General features: G+C 43.6%; 1 protein-coding gene across 5 annotated transcripts in view; it reads right to left on the bottom strand.

The window, feature by feature from the left end:
- The window catches only part of myo1b (myosin IB), a 59,213-nt gene that overhangs the window by 23,705 nt on the left and 14,657 nt on the right, over positions 1-20,851 (bottom strand). For all 5 annotated transcript variants that reach the window (XM_076746471.1, XM_076746476.1, XM_076746474.1 and 2 more), the window contains exons 4-8: positions 8,529-8,623; positions 5,752-5,856; positions 4,232-4,278; positions 2,145-2,208; positions 88-186 (exon numbers count right to left, since the gene is read on the bottom strand). In XM_076746471.1, coding sequence (XP_076602586.1) covers positions 88-186; positions 2,145-2,208; positions 4,232-4,278; positions 5,752-5,856; positions 8,529-8,623 — 410 coding nt within the window. The remainder of the gene's footprint in view (positions 1-87; positions 187-2,144; positions 2,209-4,231; positions 4,279-5,751; positions 5,857-8,528; positions 8,624-20,851) is intronic.

The following is a 20,851-nucleotide window of genomic DNA, read 5'->3' on the forward strand; positions in this document are numbered from 1 at the left end:
TTCGAGGTAAGTTTGTCCCTATCTGCACACATTTAAAAAAAACTACACTGATGCTTCCATGCAGCTCCCGTTTTTTCAAACACTTACTGAGTGTGTCATCAGAGGCTCCAGACAAGAGCTGATAAAAGATGTGGAAGTTCCTCTCTCCTCTTGGCTGCTTCACCACGCGTGACTTCTCCAGCAGATCTAAAAGAGCAAAGGACGGCAAAAGGAAACAATGACATATGATGACAAAAAGTCATTTCCTAACAATATTCTTCACAGGGCGTGCTGCTGCGGTGACTCACTGAGGTGTCCTTGAGTAGTAAATATGGGGCTGACATGAAGTATTAAGGAAGCCTGACATCTCTGTGGAGCTCAGAGGGGTTCCTGGTTCAAACTACTGTCTAAATTTAAGTTGCCAAAGTGACCAAGCCAATGCTGGTAATTATTTGCGAGTATACACACACCACAGGAAGTGTAGAAGGAAGACACCAAATAAGAATATCAAATGTCAGCCCTTTCTTCTGGGCTACCGACCAAGTGCAACAGTACCTGATTAAAAGAGGGCCCATCATCGACTCACCGCATTAGACTGAGTATGATTTAATTTAAGACCGCCTGCAGAGTTCAGCATCTGAGGCTGCTTGACATCCTCTTCACTCGTCATTCCGGCTGGATAACAGCGTTCAATTTGCGTGGTTAGAAAACATCTTATTTTAGGCGACTTGAGAGTTTATGTTGCACTGAAGTGAGCGCTGCGGAAAAGAGCTGCTCCTGGCTTTGTCAGCCTTTCGACTTCAAAACTCTGACTCACCAGTCTGTGGGTGCTGAGAGGACAGAAGTGCCACTTTGTACTGCATCTGTAGATACAGTGCAAGCACCTAACTGGAGAGCCCTACAGAGAGGCCTGCGGTTGTCAGAGTCAGCGGAGGATCAGGCTGACTGCGAATCTGCGGCAACCACTGGCCTCAAATCATATAAGTGACTTGATAAGAGCGAGTGCATCAATAATACAGCCCCCATGACTGAGTGGCTGGAAGCAGCAATACAGAGCTGTGATCAAAGATGCAGACATATTTAATGTTTTAATATATTTGGCCCCATTTTTTCTTTCTACTTTTGTGTAGAGTCTCTCATTATTCTCATCCTCGGGGGACTGAAGTGACCTTTCATGCTGTGTCCAAGCAAACCGTTCAGTCGTCTCGTTATTGCTTTTTAAAGCCACGGCTCTACATTTTGCGCAGTGAAGCATCCTGAAGGGCATTTATTGCATGCTCTGTTCACAACATGTTCCCTCTCCCAGAGATAAGCAAACCCACATTAAAGTGGGAACAATATCCTGTTATGTTTTGACTAACGGCTTCGGCTGTTTGGCTGCCAAAAACTTCTTACCACTCTATCATTACCAAAGCTAGTGAGAATTGGCTTTTCAAAAATTACAGCTATCTCATCTCAGTTGGAGGAAGCACTGAGGGCTTGAAGGATGTACAATTAAGGCAAAAATAATGAGCTGAGAGGTGAAGAGAAATCCATTCAGGCTTGCCCCGCAAGAACATCCTCAACCATCTGTCTAGCCAGCCAGCCAGCCAGCCAGCCAGCCAGCCAGCCAGCCAGCCAGCTCTGTCTGAAGCAGTCACATGTCAGTGGCTCTTTCTTCACAGACAGAGCCTTGTGTCGGACTAACCCAGGCCAACAGACAGAGGTTCATTTGTGCGTTTGGCCATCAGCTCCTCTCTTTGTTTCTGTGACCTCCGGCGCAGAAGTCAGCGCAGACAAAACAATGTGAACAGAGGCAAGATAAAGCCAAAACAGAGGAAAGAGCTGTGTCAGTCAGAGTCAGCGTTTTGTTCAGTCTGGGAGCCAGATTGGTTTCAATTAAGCATTCTTCAATTTTAAGGCTTTTAGAGAATGTCCAACTGTACCACAAATGTACAATTTTAATGGCCTCTTAAACTGCGCTTGAAGAAAAACAAATGTGTTTGATTGAAGCCTCTAACTTGATAATGGGAGACCGTGCAAACAGCGTCAGGTTGATGAGGACAAGAAGAAGACAAATTTGGACTAATATGATAAATACTAAGGACATATGGTGTGTGCAATTCTGCATAAAGATGCAAAAATATTTTACATTTTAAGCGCATTTTCATCTCAGTAGCACTCACAGTTGCTGATGACTCCACCCAGAGGATCTCCTTTGAAGTCAAACTCAATGTCCATGTACTTTCCCTGTGGACCAGAGCGCAGCGGTTAGAACTGCACTTATGTCATGTTAATACACACTGTGAGCTGGATGCAAGACGCAGCTCATGAGCTCAGTAATTTCCACAGTGAAGATCTCTTCACAAACCCATTCTAGTTACAATACAGCTCCAGCTACAAAGAATAAACCAGAATGAAATAGATGGCCTCTGTGGAAGGAAAGTCCCCCCCCCGGCCAAGTTCTTTCTATTGGACGACTAAAACAAACCATTTCAGGCCCCCCTCTCTCCTTCTGTCTGAAACTTGGAGTCAGAACATAAGAGTCCTGTGTGTTTGATTCCCCCCTCTCTCTTCTGATGTATTAATAGCATCATGTCCTCAGAACAGGCCAGGCTCTACTGGTGAGTGGGCTCCAGCCAAACTCAATAAGCCTGCTGCACTCAGCAAAAAAACAAAGTGACAGTTTGATTCATGCTTCTCTGATAAACTGATGGAGCTCTGATGAACTGGTATCTTGTGGTGAGGCCTGAGGTCTTTGTCTAGAGGTTTATGCCAAGGTTACCTAAATATAAACAGATCATGGGCATAATCCTTTATAATACTCCCTGTTACAACTCCGAGTCCAGGCGCTGGCATGTGTGTGTATTCACCAGTGTAGGTAGATGATTGAATACAGTGGGAAAAGGAAATCTAAAACCGGGGTTAGGAAAGTACACTGGCAGTTAGCCTGCTAGCTGCTGCTGGCCAGTATAACGAGTTTCCATCAAATAAACCCTTCAATCGTATGGCACCAGGACTGCAATTACACTTTTGGATGTGCTGGAAGTTCTTCAGATAATCTCACTCACTGTTTGCAGAATTTGTTGCTAAATGAACAAATTAGCATGAAAGCAAGGGGTTCAATGTGATGTCATGGACGGGGGGGGGGACTGAAGCAGGGCGCTGCGGCTGAATCACCTCACAAAATACAGAAAGTGTGAGGATGCCATCTTGGGAAAACAACACACACAGTGTCCTTATCATAATGCCACTACCTGGAAATAACATGTTTTCTGGATTTTGGTCTGTCAATTCACAGAGCGACGCAGACGACGAATCATTCTTGTGATGATATCTTCCATAGGGATTTCCTAAGTTTCCTCATTCTCAAACCGCAGTGGGTTGCACAGGCAAACTAGTGCTATTTTGTTCAATTGACAGATGAGTAGAGAAATTACAGAAAAAAGATGATGCTCTCTGGGCAAGGGAAAGCTCACAGGTCAGTGTGCTTGGTCTGTCCTGGCGTTTGGCCACACTCTGCAGCTGATGAACAGCAGTGCAGGTCAAAGGCCCTGTCCTGTATGCAGTACTGAAAGAGCATTTACAAAGGCCATCTCACATGTGCAAGTGCAATACATCAAGCGTGCAACGCCTGCTGTAGCTGAGGCATTGTATGGATGGTATAGATATAGGAAAGATAGCAGAGCACACGCGGCTGAAATGTTTCCTTTCAGTTTGTCTCACGATATTGCTGTGAAACTTGTGGCAGCAAGCATCACTTACCGAGGACATGTGTCTACAGGAGACATCTGTCTTGACATCTTGTGAGCTTCAAACCACATTATAACAGTAATAATATATCTGCACCTTTGACTAAACTATAAAGCCAATACAGAGGATGTTAAATGCAGCAGCAGACATTCTGGTTCGGCAGAATCGCTGTCATGAGAGGTGAGGAAAATAAGCTACGATAACACTGTCGAGCCTACTCCAAGTTTAATTTAATTCAAGAAGTTCAAGAGCCAGACTGACGCAAGTACGCGAATGAGAAATTCAATCCGTACAGGAATTAACAGAAATACAGAGAAGGACACAAAAGTAGGGAATCGAGAAACACCCTGGGGTGAAGAAAAAACACAGATGAAAGTGCTGGATTATCCACTAGTCTGAATGAAGTCTGAATGAAAACATCCAAGCTATGGATAATATTTAGCAAATGAGGCCTCATTAGAGGTGCAATCATCTAATTAAATGACACCAGTTCTTTATCGCTTCTGAAGAGGATACTTACAAATCTAGAAGAGTTGTCATTCCTCACTGTTTTGGCGTTTCCAAAGGCTGAAAGGGAGGAAAATCACAATGAGACATGATGAAACCATTGCAATCAATGCATCATTAATGACATCTAGTAGAAAGTTATAGCTAATATATTAAAACTAATCAAAGATTGCTCACAAAAAATTCCAAACGTTATTAGTGATCCTTAGCATCGTGCCTCTTTCCAGCTAGCTGTCAATCATATCAGGGCTGGACGTCAAAGCCATTACTGATGAAGCCCCGTAATACTGTGTGGATTAAGCAAAGCACCAGGGCTTCCCGGCCTTAGGGAGGACTGAACCTCGCTGTGGCACCGCATTTGAGTCAAAGTGCTTCAATATGTGCCAGTGCTTACAAACAGACAATAACAAACACGATGTTCAAACACACTGTCGTCAAGTGTGATTTTTGGTGTGTGAGCACGTTAAATGCATCACAAGCACGTGTGCATACGCCGGCCTCGTTTAATGTGTTATCCTTTCAGAACAATACTTTCCAATCCCGAGCCCCTCGCAATTCACCTCTAACCACATTTCTACATTAAAATGCTATCAGAGTGTCATGCATCGCGGAGCTATTAGCATAAGTGCTTGATTGCTGATAAAAGCGGATTAAAGTGTGTCTGAGTCTACCGTTGAGAAGGGAAGAGGAATCAGAGCAAGACGTGGAAAAAAACTGAGGGTGGCGAAGAAACCAATAAAGACGGAAGGAATCAGGAGAGCAAGCGTCACTCTGACAAATGTGAGCAGCGTAACTGTGCTCCCCCTCTACCAGCCTCTCTTTTTTCAAGCATTTTAGCAATTAGATCGGCAGGAGCTAAACTCTTGCAGATGTGCAGGCTTTCTGCACCGACTCAACTCGGGCATACAGCTTCATCATTCACGGGCATTTCCTGTTCACTGCCCCCAATTAAAATACAGCTGTTCCTGTGCCAGCAGTGAGCGGTGGGAATGAGACAGTGTGTGTGTGTGTGTGTGTGTGTGTGTGTGTGTGTGTGTGTGGTGTACTGGGGAGAAGTTGAGGAAATAAAATGAGGGTGTTAAACAGTATTTATAGGACCCCTGAAGTTAGTTTGCTGATCAGTTTACTTGTCTGTGACAGAACAATTTCCATGTTTATGTGTTTGTCAGTGTATACGTGCTGTACCTAAAAGTTATGTTTTGTAGTTGCTGTGTGACTTTGTGTGTTGGATAGCTAACTATCAGGACTTCTGCAGTGATTACATGTATTTTTCTGGTCATTATGCATTCCCAAACTAAAACATAAATATCAAAGATTATCATAAAACTCAGTTACTAACTAATGCACCATGACAGGTAGCTGAGGGCTGCTAATATAAATCATTCACGTCTTCCAAAAGAAGGCTGCTTCTCTCAGCTGCATTTTGAACAGGGCTGTCAACCTGCTAGTGCGGATTCGGTCTTCGAGCGTGAACTTCAGACGACCCAGCCCCTGAAATGGGACGCAGCTCGAGTGTGAATGGCGCTCACTCACCCTCCAGCACAGGATTGGACTGCAGCAGCTGCTCCTTGACCTTATTCACCTCCTGGCCCTTCCCACACACCGCTGCCACATATGACATCACCAGCTTACTGGCCTCTGGAACACACACACACAGATAAATATTAGGTTGAAGCCCGTGCTAGACATGACTGAGGAACAAGTGCAACGTGCCCAGCCAGCCCACCATTCCCCATAAAAATCCCCTTACCTCATCCCCCCTGACACCCATCAGGACAGGGTGGGGATCATTCATAGTCTGGGGCACAGAGCAGAGGAGGAGGCCTCGTAATGGAGACCCACTTTGTTCAGTCGACGGTGACCATTATTGCATCATGTTATCATCATTCGAATGACTGATTTCAGTGGGAACCAAGAGGATGTACTGAAGAAACTTGAGTGACAGAGATGATCCCCGTTCATCCACTTCTCATGTTAGAACCCCAGCTGATCTGACAGACTCAGAGAGTGTTGTGAGTGAAGCATGTTCCCAAAAATAATTTTCTGGATGAGCAACGGGACACAGGCTCAAACGGCATCTTGAGCCGTCTTAAACAAGTGACATGCCTCGTAGGATGACTGCTGGCATCAGGATCGTATCTGCCGTCCAGCGAGATGACAGTGACCCAGAACTGATGATGTGTGTGATGTGCCAAGAAGGGATAGAAAAGAGCTCGACAGTAGTTGCTGGTGCAGACTGCTGATGAGCCTGACAAACAGCTCCAGACATACTCATGCAGTTAGTCATGGTATAGGAAGGTGTGCAAAAAAATAAATAAATAAAGCAGAGATCAAGAGTGACTGCTTTGCTGAGTAACAAGGTATGCACTGCTTGATCTTTTTCATTTTTATCTCCAACGGTGGCAAAATAAACTTCCTTAGTCATCTCTAGCCAAAAACAGGACTATGTTATGTCTCCTGTGCGCTATGCTGGCATCTGATAATAATGTTCGTCACAGCTCCAGAGCGACTGACGCAGCAACACAGAGCACAAGAAGACCCCCAGCCAGACATGAATGCCAATGACCCATATCGATGGGGTAGGCGCATTTTTGACTGCCTCATTCCACTGCAAAGCTTCGGGGGCTGATGAGATTAGCGAAATCCAAATTTATCTCCTCGACTTGGCTGAAGAGCTTCTTGGGAGTGGGGTTTTTAATATACATGAGAGGGCCCGAGTAGAGGCGAGTGCATCATGCAAAACATGATCTGCCAAACTGTGGCTTTTCATTGTTTCGCTCTGGGTCCGTCACCGTGTTGACAGCTGCTTTTGTTAAAATAGTTGTGTGGCTCTTGATGTTTGCCGCCAAAGTGCTTTGGGGAAAGTTATGTTGTGGAATCTGAGATCAATGTACCAACAGTTCTAAACCATCCACAGCATGAAAACAGCCATATTATCAACACAGGCGAATGATATGGCGTCAGTGCTGTAGTATATAAATGCATGTGTGTTACTAGTTATGAGACAAAGGGGGGTTGGGTGAGAGGTTAAAAATAAAGGAGGGGACAGCCATACATACATAGAGACAGACAATGGGACAAAGCACAATTTATTGTTGTATGATATGCAGGACTTCCAACACAGAGATAACGCTGTGATAGCTAATGTTGATATAATGTTTTTTTCAGCATCGCCCACGCCTTGATTAAAGCCACATGGCCAGTTTTAATTGGAACCAAATGGACACTGTAATTACGCATCACTCCCACACTTAAAAAAGTCTGTTGAACACATGCAAGTCAAGTGTGGTAGATGACAATTTTCTGGGTTTGAAGCCGACAGTGAGATCCTCACCAACATCAAGTCCGGGCACTAGGACGGTGCTGTAAATGCTTTTGGAGAGGACTCATGAAAAAACAGTGCAAGGGCCAAGATTTACAGTTCTACCTATGAATGTACGTCTGTGTCTTTACTGTACAGGAAGGTATTTTATGGGTAGATTCAAACTGCTTTCCCACACTTGCTCTGCCAGTTCAATGGCTTTTACCTGCGACACTGTGCTGCCAACACAGACCAGGAAATTCCATTCCTCTTGAGTTTCTGTAAGGTATGTGAAACTGCACCAGAACATGGCCTCACCATTATAAAAACTGAACAGAAATAAAGGGCCGGGGGAAACAGATGCCTCTAGCACCAGCAAGCTATATTTAATATTTTAAGTCCAACGCGCAGTCTGGCATTAGCTTTTAAGTTTCTTCGCTGGGAAGTGTGGATGTCGACTGCAAAAGGAGTGTCAGCAAATCAGGAGTTACTGTCAGGTTTCATGTGGCAACGTGACTTTCATGTGTCATCAAGCTGCCTTTCATACAGGTACATCTGATCTGAATCTAAACCGAGGCCTTATACACAACAACCTTTATCTCACAGCGGCCTGTGGAAATAGGTTTTGACTATGATTCACACAAACTTTTGTTCAGCACCTCAAACAAGAAGAGCTGAACACACAAGACGGTCTGATGATAGATTTCAACCCTGCAGGGATCTCCTGACTAACTACTGAGTAACATGTTTACTCTTCTTGATGATTTTTAAGTCTTTTTTTTTTTTTAATCTCCTTGGCTTCTGATATATTAAGAACTTTCCAAGTTCATGTTAGGAACAGATGCATTACTGATATCTGTAGCCTTAAGGTGAGTTTCAGTGCCAAGGATAACTGGTATGAATATATGTAACGCAGGGTGTATGTGACGCAGGGTGATCATCGTGAGACACATTTCCCCTGGAACACAAAAACGCTGAGCTGAAAAATAGTTAGCATTTGGCCACTTACCAGTTTTCCCAGCCCCACTCTCCCCTGTGATGAGGATGCACTGGTCCTTGTCCTGGTCCCTCAGCGAACGGTAGGCCTCATCTGCCAAAGCATAGCTGCAAGACAAAAAGCACAAAGTCAGAAGTTACATAATGTCCTTATTTTCAAGCATTTCCTGGGATATTCTGGGGCTGATGTAGAGACAGTGGTTCAGAGAGACGGCACGCTACTGTGCCAAGCCACATGGCATCCACCCTAATCAATAGCATGTGGCTTTATTGGAAATTAGGTCGCATCTGTAGGACAGCCACAGCAGCTTTATTTAGCTACACTGGCCGGGTCACATTTGGGATTTGGCTTGGACTGGCGGAATACTGACAATTTCCTATTTCTTTTCCTAAACTTAGCTCCTGCATCAACGCTGCTAAAGCTCCTGCCCTCAAACACAAAAAAGAACATTTAAAAGCCATTTTTTCCTCTCATGTAAACTAGCTTTTCTTCCCCAGTTTCTATACAAACATGATTTTATCATCTCAAATTATATGCTGGCAGGTGTTTGAATAATGCAATTAGTGACTGAGAAAGTGAAATAACCCTCAGTGGACTGGTGAATGAAAAAAGAGGAGTGCCTTTTATAACATGAATCCTATTGTCATACATTCCAGGACAGTGATACAATGGCAAAGTGGGACTGATGATTGCAGTCCCCCCCACCACTGGATTCCAGAACAATATATTATTTGTTCTCTTTAGGCAGACAATCCCGTATGATGGTTTGAGAGGAGGGTGTGGATGGTGTGAGGGCCATATCACAATGACAACTTTTTATGTTGTGCGGCGTAGTGGTCTGTAATTTCGTGTGATACACCCACAAAGAAGCAACACTAAAGGGTGAGGCCGCAGCTATTGCTTTTTACAGCTTCCATTTGGCGAGCAAACAGTCACAGAACAGTGCTGCAACAACCATGTTGAAACTTTCTCCTGTAAGCAGGACACGAGACTACAAATTAGCTTTCGTCTCCCGTCCCCCCCGTACTTCGGCATTCATTACTCAGGAATTTTTTCCAAAGCCATGTCTGGGAATAGCTGTGATTGCACCTTGTGACACATCCAGAATGTCTTTGCTGCTGAGTTAGCTGGAGACAAGGTAAAGACTGTACTCATCCAAGACCTCCATCCCCGATGAGTCCTGCAAGGTTTAAGATGAGTCTTTTAGAGACTGTCTGTACTGGTGGACCATCACAGGAGGGAAACTGAGGCTAAAGTGTAATGCAGCTGGGGAGAACGTCCTGCTGATGTGCCCTTGAGCACAACAATGTATCCTACCAGCCATACAGGTGGACTGGGTCTTAATATAACTCAACACTGCCAGCTTCAAAACCATCAAGGGCTTAATCTCACGGCTTTTTAAGTTTCTAGCTAAGATCGACATCTTTAAGTTGTACGTTTCACATTGAGCACAGGGTAAATCTAGCTTGAGGTAATTTTGCAGGAATGCATCAAAATAGTCTCTCCCCAGTGTCTAATTTAGTCTTTGCCTGGAGGGTGGGGGCACTCCAAGTCTCCCAGGTCTGAGTAATATCATTAATCAAGCATTTATATGCACTAAATGTGGTAGACGTGAATGCGGGAAGGAATGTCTGACATTCACAGATGCTGACAGTGGTTTTCATACGGCACTACTGACGGGCTCTGTAGCCGAGTCTGAAATGGGATATTGAACTCTGAGCGCAGCTGCTGACGTTACTTGACTTGTAGGGGCAACGCTGTCAAATTTAAGCACACTGTACATCAAAATGTAGCGTGGCGCCAACCAGCAGGCTGAAGCACTGGTTAGACAGGGTTCAAAGTGATTGCTCAGGGAGATATTCAGACTGCATTTAAAGTCGTATGCGGTGCGGTTATGCTGCAACATTCTGCAATTTGATTATTATCTAGTCCAACTTCCACAAATACACCAAGACGTGGAAAAACTAGCTAATGCCTCAATCTAATTTGGGGTACAGCGATGAATGTATTAGTGGAGGCAGTGTGGTGAGGAGCCGAACTTGGAGCATATAATCACACACTGAACTAACACTGACCTCCAATTTGAAAAGAAGCTGATTGCTAGAAAGAAGCCATGACTGAGAGGGGGCCAGAGATGGACAGCCAGATGAATGCATTCCAGGCCACAAGACAGAGTTAAAGCTCAGGCTGGCTAATGGAGCTTAGGGTTCTGCACCATCACACATAGTTTTGGACTGGAGCCCACGGAGCCCCGCGACCAGTCCTCTCCCTCATCAGCCGTGAGTTTGGGCCCTCCACCAACAAACCCTCAGGAAAAGGGGGGTACACTAAAGTTGAATTATCTTATCATAAAAATTCCTTTAGGTCAAGCTGATGTGGTTTGTTAATTAGCTTGTGAACTTACTTTAAAAGGTACTCTGTGTGTTTCTGAACACTATGAGGGCTGGCCCCTGTTTTGTTGGCCTTGTTGCAATCTAACAGCATGACAGAAGGATGCATGTGAACAGACTGGGTTGTAGTTTCTTCGAGTACCACAGTTGGCCATTAACTGGAGCTGGCTGACCACACTGGATCCAGCTCCCTTAAAAGGTCCGTTGTGCACCCAGGTGAGCACACAGGTGAAGCAAAACACGTCCCTGCCTACTGTAGAGGGCAGGGATGCAAATCATACAATGATGAAACAGTCTCCTGGTTTCGTACATTTTCCACTGATCCACATTAGCCAGGAAACTGAGCCAAGTGTGAGAACAAAGACAGCTAACAATGTTAACATGGATGTCTACAAAGCAGGTTTCAAAATATTTTAAAAATAAATCTCTTCGGCCAACACACAATTTGTTCTGTTAGAAACTGAAAAATTAACTGTTAAAAAGAAGAAAACTTTACAAGGAACTCTCAGTGTTGCAGTTTTGGTACCCTCAGTTGCAGCAAGTCATCTTTTTCTGCCCGTGAAAGCACCAGCCTCTCACTCAGAAATCCCCACCCCCACACAGCCCAACCCCAACCCTTTCCTGTACACCATGTTTGTATGGATGAGGCTTGCCAGTGGACATTACGTCACTGTTGAAAAGGGCAGCACAGCGCAGCAGATGTCTGCTTTGTGAAAACACTCGTGTTGCCTGACCTGATCCTGACAATGACCAAACCATCACACAATTATCACGCCCCCAGAGGAGGCCAGTGGTGGGGGGCTGGTGAACCACCAGAAGGTGAGGGGTGGAGAATAGGAGTGGGAGGTCCCTTGCCAGACGCCCACCCACCCGCACAGAGCTGGTCATATGAATATAAATGGCCATCGCATAATCACAATATGAATAGAAGTCTGCAGAAGCAAGGGGCCACACCCAAAACTGTGCAAGTGCAGATGATTTACATGTTTAAAATGTTTAAAAAGAAAAAAGCCACAACCCACCTCTCAGAAGAAACTAATCTAGATTTTTATTCCTACGTACAAGAAAAACAGCAGTACTACAATTAATGTGCACCCCTGTGGGTGGAGCACTGTGCTATCATTAGGACCAAGAAAGCAGTATGAACGGTAACTGGCTGTACCACTTCACAAATGTGGGAATCAAAATGATGATGAAGTACCAAGGTCACCATCAAAGGCAGAGGAAGCAGTGAGTGAGGCACCAAATCCCAAAGGCCTCCCTGATCAGTGTGTTGAGCTGTGTGTGCGGGGTTAGGCTGGGATAAGGCCTTGGACCATAAGCGCTGCTTGGCACCTCCCCTTCACATCTGCCTGCAGGCTGTAATTTGGGTTTGCACGTGGCAGCGGTGAACACAAAGCCACACTGGCATGAGGTAAGCAGTAGAAAATAGTCTAGTCAGTTCTTTTTACTACCAACCTCTGGTAAGTGGGGCACAGGAGGAGATGATGGGCCTGCAGTGTGTGACCTGAATCTTAAAAAGGGTGGGGTACTCCGAGGGCAGATTCAGTGCACTTTAAAGTTGTGATTTGTAGATGCTAATGAAGCTGTAATGTATGGGCTGGAGCACAGCCCACCCAGCTACTGCGAGATGACAGGTCTTCTGCAAACAATAATAATCTTCCTCAGAGGCTGTTAGCCACGTCCTCATGCAGACATGCAGCACATTTACAAACTGTTTTTCAGTTTTTACTTTAAAAGGACAACTTTGTTCGCTTTCCAGCCTTAAAATGGACCAAGTCTGTTCCGTACTTTGATGCTAAATCCAGCTATGTTTCTGCTATGTGTTTGTATTTGTATGCATTTGGGGGGGGCATTACAGTAGCCTGTGATCTCAGTGTGATCTGGCTCCTCCAGAGGCCACAGGAAATCCGCTTGGCTATGATGGAGCAGCCAAGGAAGCAACTCTTTCCTGATGCCTTTCGACCAGGTGGAAGAGTGGGTGGCTGTTGCGAGAAACGCACACACACGCACAGCTCGTAGGCGAATCTGCTGGTGTGGTTAGGGAGCATGCACACACACACACACACACACACACACACACACACACACACACACAGAAAAAAGCTCTTGGTCCTGACAGATGTGGCCCATCTGTGGAACGGTCACAACAAACATGTTGCTGTGAAACAGGTGGTGAGGAGAAGATCAGCAGACGGGGCAGATATCTGACATGAGATCATGGTCATATTCAAAAGAACACTCTGAATGTGCAACTTACAAGGTGCAACAAAGAATACCTCTAAGTCTCTAAATTATAAACTCAGACTGAAGTACTGCTGCCACAGATCTCTAATTTATTCAACACTCACTAGAGGTTGTCTGAGACCTCTGCTAAATTACTCATTGATACTCCCCCACCCATACATCAAACTTCGAGGGGGTTCAGGGCTTTAATTTACTTTGCTGCACAGCAATTTAGTGTTCCACAGCAGGGGAAAACACAGGCCCAAGCTGTTTGTCTGAGCCTTGGAAAAGCAGGAAATAAGCACGCTGAGTAAGGTAGCAAAACATCCTCAAAGCGATACTCAAACAAAGCCTCTTCTGAGCCTCTTTCAGCAGATTTGGGTGAATCAGCAAGCAGCATATTTTTTAAAAAAAAAACAAAAAAACCCTGAATATTCAAATGATTCCCAATTATCAGGCGTTAAAAGTGCAAAAAGAGGTGAGAGAACTGTCATGAGTCATGAGATTTCACACAGGGATAAATGACGAAGGCGTTGTGCTTTTGGCTCCAAGATGCAGAGAAACACATTTAAGGAAAAAAAATACATAGCCACATGTGTGCAGCCACAGACAGGATGATGGAAACAGAGGAGCAAGACGTCTTTTTATAGCCCAGAAAGCACCAATCCTGTCAGGTTTGAGGACTTCCTCTCTCCATTCTGCTCTCCATGTCTCAGCCTTCCACTGTGGCAGTGTTTCTGCTCACTTCAGGCTCTCAGAGGCCTTGCAATGTAAAATACAGCCTGACACTGAAGTATAGTTCTGCTAGCATACACACACCAACTGACCTTTAGTTAAACAATTTGTACTAGCCTCGTATGACAAGTTCTCCTTGAGTGAGTGCTCACAATTGGTACAAAAATGAGTGTAGAAAGATGACCTCGCTGACACCAAAAGAAGATGTTTTGATGTCTTTCTCATCGCTTCTGAAAGGTGTAATATTTGAGCCCTACAGGCACTGCAACATCCCCTGCACACATACTCTCACACACACAAAGGCTGCATAGAAATAAACTGTTATGCCTAATTTAGTACAAGATCACTTGGCATGTCTTTCAAAGACGCCAAGGCCTCGGGCTGACCATGTGACCTACTGAGCCCATTCATACAACAGATGGAGTCATTGTGGGTCTGACCAACAGTGTAATGTTGGGCCCACATCTGCACCACAGTGGTGGGTGACATCTTCTCCTGCTCCACACCAGGAAATGAGGAGGCCACAGACTGAGGGACTTTGGTGGGAGGGAGTGAAGTTGTTAAGGGGCTCTTTTTCCAGAGCAAAAATAAACATTTTATAATGAAATATTACAGTTGAAAGGTAAGAGAGAAATGGCCCTGATTCAACGGTCATTCACACTTGTGAGTACGTTGCATGCAACTCAGATGGAAGGAGACTTTTAGCAAATGGGTTCACGCAACAGCAAATCAAAGCACTGACAACAGACAGGGATTCCAGCAGCTAAAATAAAGACCACCTCCAACAAGGAATGAAAACACCCTCATAATGAAACACCAAGCTTTAGTGGAAAAAAAACAGGACTGATCAATTTTTTAATTCGCTTTGCATTAATTCATCAAAGCAGCATGTCGCAACATCAGGGCACAACAGAAAATCCCCTAAATTAATTTCAACTGGAGCAAATGGCTCATTTTCATGTCTGCATCACATGAGTTGGGCACCAGAACATGCAAATTCTTCATTCAGCTCCAAAGATAGATCGGGGAAAAAGGTTTCAACAGGAATGAATATTTGAAGTCTATGCACCAACAGTATATACAAACCTAGCTTTCCTTTATTCCCCTCTACTTTCTTGAGAAAATCATAAAAAAAAATCATAACTGTCAATCATTTTGCTCCGATACAGATTGTCCAGGTCCGAATTTCCATGCAAAAAAGCTAACTTGACAGCGGAGATCAGCCAACACAAGCTTAACCCCGCTACGATGTCTGGCAAATTAAATTTCCATTAGCATTTACAGTTTTTCTGTATAATGACAGCCTGACCCTTCAGGAGATCTTGGCCAAATTTCCACAGCCAGCTGAATCCTCAATCCACACAAATCACTTCCAAATCTGCTTGACAGCTTGTTTGATTTCATGTGTGACCAATCGCATGCTGCCCCACCATGACTGAAGGCCAGCCGCGCAGTGAAAGCAGCACTGCAGCAGTATAACAGCGGGATATGCAGTTCTACATCAGATCCCACATTGTATCACTTCAACTGCAGCACTGCTGCGTGTGGCCAAATACAAGAGACACCAAAAAAGTATCCCAACATAATAATACATTTTTTTTGTGCAGCTAAAAGTAACCTAGCACCTGCAACGAATAAATGGAAATATGTGTGCCTCTTAATGATTGCCACTAAAAAAAATGAAAGAAGATATATCTTATTATTGTCAATGATATAAGGTTCCATGGTGGAACAATATTCTTCACAGCTGATGTGAGTCTTATCTATTTGCCTTCATTCTGGTATGCCTCTCCCATTGTTATACAAGCTGTGTACACAGATAAAACACTAGATACCAATTCTTCTGACAATGAATAGGGACAGCTGACAATGGATTTTGGACGGTCACGGACAAAGGAAAATCTATGAAATAAAATCTTATGGTCACAGAGGCAATAAATGACAGAACGGGCAATGTTTAACTAACGTTATGTTCAATAATCGGCAGGTAGATGCACTATCTTTGAAACACAATTCATAACCTTTCTCTATTAATGATTGCCACTAGGCTTAGATAGTAGGTGCTACCAAACAGACCCTGGTTCACACAGTATCTGAAATTCGGTTTGCAAAATGGCACAACCCCTAAAGTACAGATAAAATTACCATAGATAACACTTAATAGATAACAGATAACAATTTTGCCTCTTTTCACAGCTTGAAAGTGTAGTGACGGGTGACATGGGGAGAAAGGGGGTGACATGCAAAAGTCCCAGGCCGAACTTGAACTGGAGACATTGTGGTTATTGCATGTGCTGTCACCAACATACTGCAAGAAACACAATTAGGCGTAAACTGTCAGTATTAGTAGCACCTCGCTCTAGCCTTAGATAGTGTGTATATAAACGCTGTCTATATCTAAAGGACCAAGTCGGTGTGAGAGTGCTGCCTGTATGCACAAATGTAGCAGCTGATTATAAATGGTTGCATTATCCAATTGAATACATTTGCATTTTATTCTTGGGTTGAAGAGGTGGGTGGAAAAAGGAACACACACACACACACACACTTTCCCAATCATCTCTCTCTAGGTTCACCGAGCTCACCATCACGCCAACACACATGCTGGAGAGGACTCATTCTACCCACCTGAGTCAAAATGCCATTTCAACAAGTGCCCACTTAAATCTACCTACGTACAGGTTCTGTGCTGAAGCTTATGCATGCCTCCTCGAAAACAGTCCTTTTTATATAATCATACACGTGGCATAAGCTTGTTGCCAAATAACTTCAGCTGTGATGTATATATAAAAAAAAATATAAAAAATGATGTGTCCAGTTTTACAGAGATGTGTCTGTCCATCATTCATTTTATTCAACAGTAAGAAAGAGGGATGTCAAGCAAGACTTTCTTATACCTAACATCTATATGTCTTATTAAGGGCCTGCTGTGCAGAGATTTTACGGTAAGTCTGCTGGAAAACACTGGTTTCATACAGGTAAGCTCAACTTGGGAAGGTAATTTATCCCCAACAGGGTCAATGCAGTATTTTGGCAGTTTACACAGTTATTTTAATGCAGAATTCTGAAGGTAAGACCAGATCAAGGTAAGGTGCAAATGCATTTGGGTGATCTGACAAAAAAAAATCCATATATTATATGGGAAATTTACAACTTCTAGTTATTGCCTGTGCTCCAACTGACAAGACTGGAATGGCAAACAGAGGTCAGGTATGACGCCATGATGCAGTAAAAAGCTCCAAAGTCGAGCCTGCCCACAGATAGAGTGGAAAGACACCATGAGTGTTTTTATCTTAAGCCAACATCCTGCATGTAAAACAACATCCAGTTTTAGGCCAATTAATCAGGTTTGAAATTAATCCTAACCTCACTAAATGGGTAGTTGGGGGTTTTGTGTTGCACAACGAAGCATCATTAATTTTCTCTCATAAACTTGGCAGTGGTTTGATAGATGGAAACCTGCAGCGATGCCAATTTGACAAACACGCCGGAGTGACTAACGCTAAGCAAGACTGCTTATTCACACATGGCTGTTCTTGTGCAGGGAAATTTAGGTAAATACTGAACTACTGCAAAATCCACATGCGCAGTTCTATGGAAAGGCTTGAGAGAAATCTGACAACCTGTTGAGAAGCGCCACATATTTATAATGTACATATACATTACGTAGGACGAGGCTGCGTAGAGTGAATGCTGCTGGTGGGATGCCGATCAGACTGGCACTCAGCACAACTGGCTTACTCCCACATGTGATCTCTGATCTTCTTCAGTGCTTTTGACACAGAGGACACTGACGTTATAGAAATGAATGATTTAATGCAATCAGTGCTTTGTGTTCTCAGCCAAGGACGCGTAAACACGGCAGCTTCTGCAGACACTCCAGAAATTCAACAGACTTGTTTACAGTAACACTATGGTTGTACAAGAGCAATGGTTAACTCCACCAAACCGAACAAATCCCACGTGACCTGGCTATCATAAGGAAAGCTATGATGAGGCATTGTATGAGCACACACACAGAGAATGATTGAACCACAATGACTTTAATATACCTAGATTCAAAATTCTACAATAAAGCAGATTTCACAGTCAAGCTGTCATAACCACGTGCACGACAGCTGAAAACCCTGACGTACGCCTTGCACGGGCCTCTTTGCTCCATTAGGCAGTCGTGATGCCCCCTGTAGCCAGTGCTCCAGTGGCACATGGTATTGAGTGCTGAGAGCATCGGGGGTCTCAATACCTCATTAAACACTGGGGAAATTTGATCCTACCCTAGAGACGTGGAGCTTACAACCTGTCCACACACACACACACACACACACACACACACACACACACACACACACACACACACACAGGCACACACACACTTCTTTCAATCTGTGTCTGGCTTGGGTGGCAAGGGACACACAAAAGACGACTCCAGGCCATCTGTAATGCTGCTCTGCATGGAGAAAGGCCTCTGATTAGTTCATCTCTAATGCTTCGACTGTAAGTAGAGGGGAGGAAAACACCTGCTAGTTAATTATGAGGCGCCTCATCTGGACAGAAAGCAGTTTGCTAAATTGGCTGGCTGAGGAAATGATGGACAAATGAGTGGTCCTCAGATGGGTTTACAGTTAGGTATTTGAGAATCAAGATAGTTAAAATGGAAACCAATCACACGTCTTGCAAATTTTCACAAAACAGTTGGACTGAATGGTACAATTTCTGGATACAATTTTAAATACAGCTCTGGATATTGTTTCATATTTTGGGGAAATTAGATTATTGCTGTCTGTGATTATACCAAGCTTGCTGTCATGGGCGTGTGATCTGCAGCTGGTACATGCATTTTAATTAAAGTACGTTGTTCAGTTGTTGTATCATGTTAGGTGACTCATTTGTCTTTAATTCAGTTCAGATGAAAATATAACCTGAATTACATTGTCCATATTGTGACATTTTTAAACTGTAAACTTCACTTCTGTAAGGAAACATCTGCCATCTGACTTTTTCTTAAGTGATCCATATGCACTGAGTCGTCTCTGGGCCTGGGCAAGAGCCACTGTTTATCTACAATAACTCTAATTAAGATGGAACTTAACAGGCAATTAGTCTACAAACAACTTTAGAGATAGGGGACCAGCTGCACTTCTCCCTCCAGCTGATGTGTACACGCACACACGCACACACCTATTGTCTGGGGGGTACACGAGCAGGTGTGAAACACATGAGCACCTGCGCACACACACACTGGTCCTTGTGCTCATGCAAAACACAAAAGCACTGCCATACATATACGAGGCATTTCAGACATCCTCTGAGACGCAGACGCACACAGGATGAGCTGATGATGGTGTGACAGCATTAATGAAAAGCAACGCGTTGTGCAAAACTAATCCTGCTCGGACACCTTTCCTGGCTTTAATCAATAAGCTTAAGCTACATTAAACAGACCATCCAGGATGCTTGGACAATTCCCACAACAACTTCAAGTTTGACAATGAATAAACATTCGTACAGACTGTGCTATGTGCCCTGAGGACAGAGAGGACCAGTGATTGTTTTAGGGATTGCGTGTGTTTGACACATCAGCTGATGCTTTGTACAGTACATTTTACAGTGGGACTGACTGTATAAGCACATTGTGCTGCCAGGAAATCTGAGACAACAGATTTGTGACATTCTGGGGTTGTCCATGACCAGGGGATATAAAAACCTGAAACCTTAGACTGTAGGTGGGTGTTGCTGACTGACACGGTGGTGTTATTTACACTGTGTGTGTGGATTTATGCTGGTTTTGAAGGGGGTTTAGGGGTTGAGCAGTTATCTGTTGCTTGTTAATTGTTCTGTAAAGTATCTTTGCAGTGACAGTAAGGTGAGAAATTCAATGAAGGCAGTCTTCATGTTAAGAAAATGCTAAAAATGTACCAATACTGAGATTAGGAGTAAAAGGATTTATTTTGCTCTTGAAATTCGTCCTATCAGGCTGACAGATTATCTCTGCAAGCAATGATGTGACAGAATTTTGTTTCTGTTACTTTTCAAAATTATCGCAACACTATTTCTGTCCATCATGATTTTTCTTACAACATGATAATCAATGCATGCTTTTAAAGTTTCAGACCCAAACATATTCTTTCAGCTGATCATTCAGTGCCAGTTTAGTTTAAAAATGTGTCTGGAGTTAAAATATTGTCACTTTTGACTATCATCAATTTATTGTAAAATATGCGAAATGGTCATGACATTGATTTTTTGCCGAGCCCTACATCAGAATTTGTTGATGCTTTGAGTCACCCACCACTTAAACAGAATTGAAGGTGTATAGGTAGCCATGACATATCCAAAAATCCTTGTAACTACTTCGGCCTTGACTGAAGGAACCTGCTCTGAGCTGCTGATTTTATACTGTTCAAGTGTCTAATGAGGATCAAAGACAGGAAGAGGAAGATTCCTAGAGACCCCCTGTTGTTACCTTAATTAAAGCCTAACACTGATCCCCTTTAGTCACTGTGGTGATAATGCCCTTCAGGCAGCTGAAGCTCAGCCATGCAAGAAAATGGGTCATGAAAAACAGAAACTTTTCTGGTTTGGAAGCACCATGACAAAATGGAAGCATTTTTTAATTCAAAAATATGGACTGGATTCCAGTCATGCCTTCTTTGTCCATTTGTGTCCAAATTAATTTACTTGTAAGACTACAGCTAAACATCTAGCCCAAATTAAATCTCCCATATTGTCTAACAAATCTATTTGCTGTTTTCCTTTTACATTTTCTGTGGAATTAAAATGCAAATATTTCCAAATTAATGTGAAAATGAGTGAGAGCTCTCGCAGAGAGAGGTGAAAAAACAATTTGCTTTGTGCATGACACGACAAACATGGAGCCATGCATTTAAATCACCTGTAGAGATGCATACTCGCTGCTCTGATTTGAATACCAGTCAAGTCAAATGAATTCAAATTACAGTATGCATCCAAATGCGTTTCTGAAAC

The sequence above is a fragment of the Chaetodon auriga genome, chromosome 13 (genome assembly GCF_051107435.1).
Source record: "Chaetodon auriga isolate fChaAug3 chromosome 13, fChaAug3.hap1, whole genome shotgun sequence".
NCBI classification, from domain to species: Eukaryota; Metazoa; Chordata; class Actinopteri; order Chaetodontiformes; family Chaetodontidae; genus Chaetodon; species Chaetodon auriga.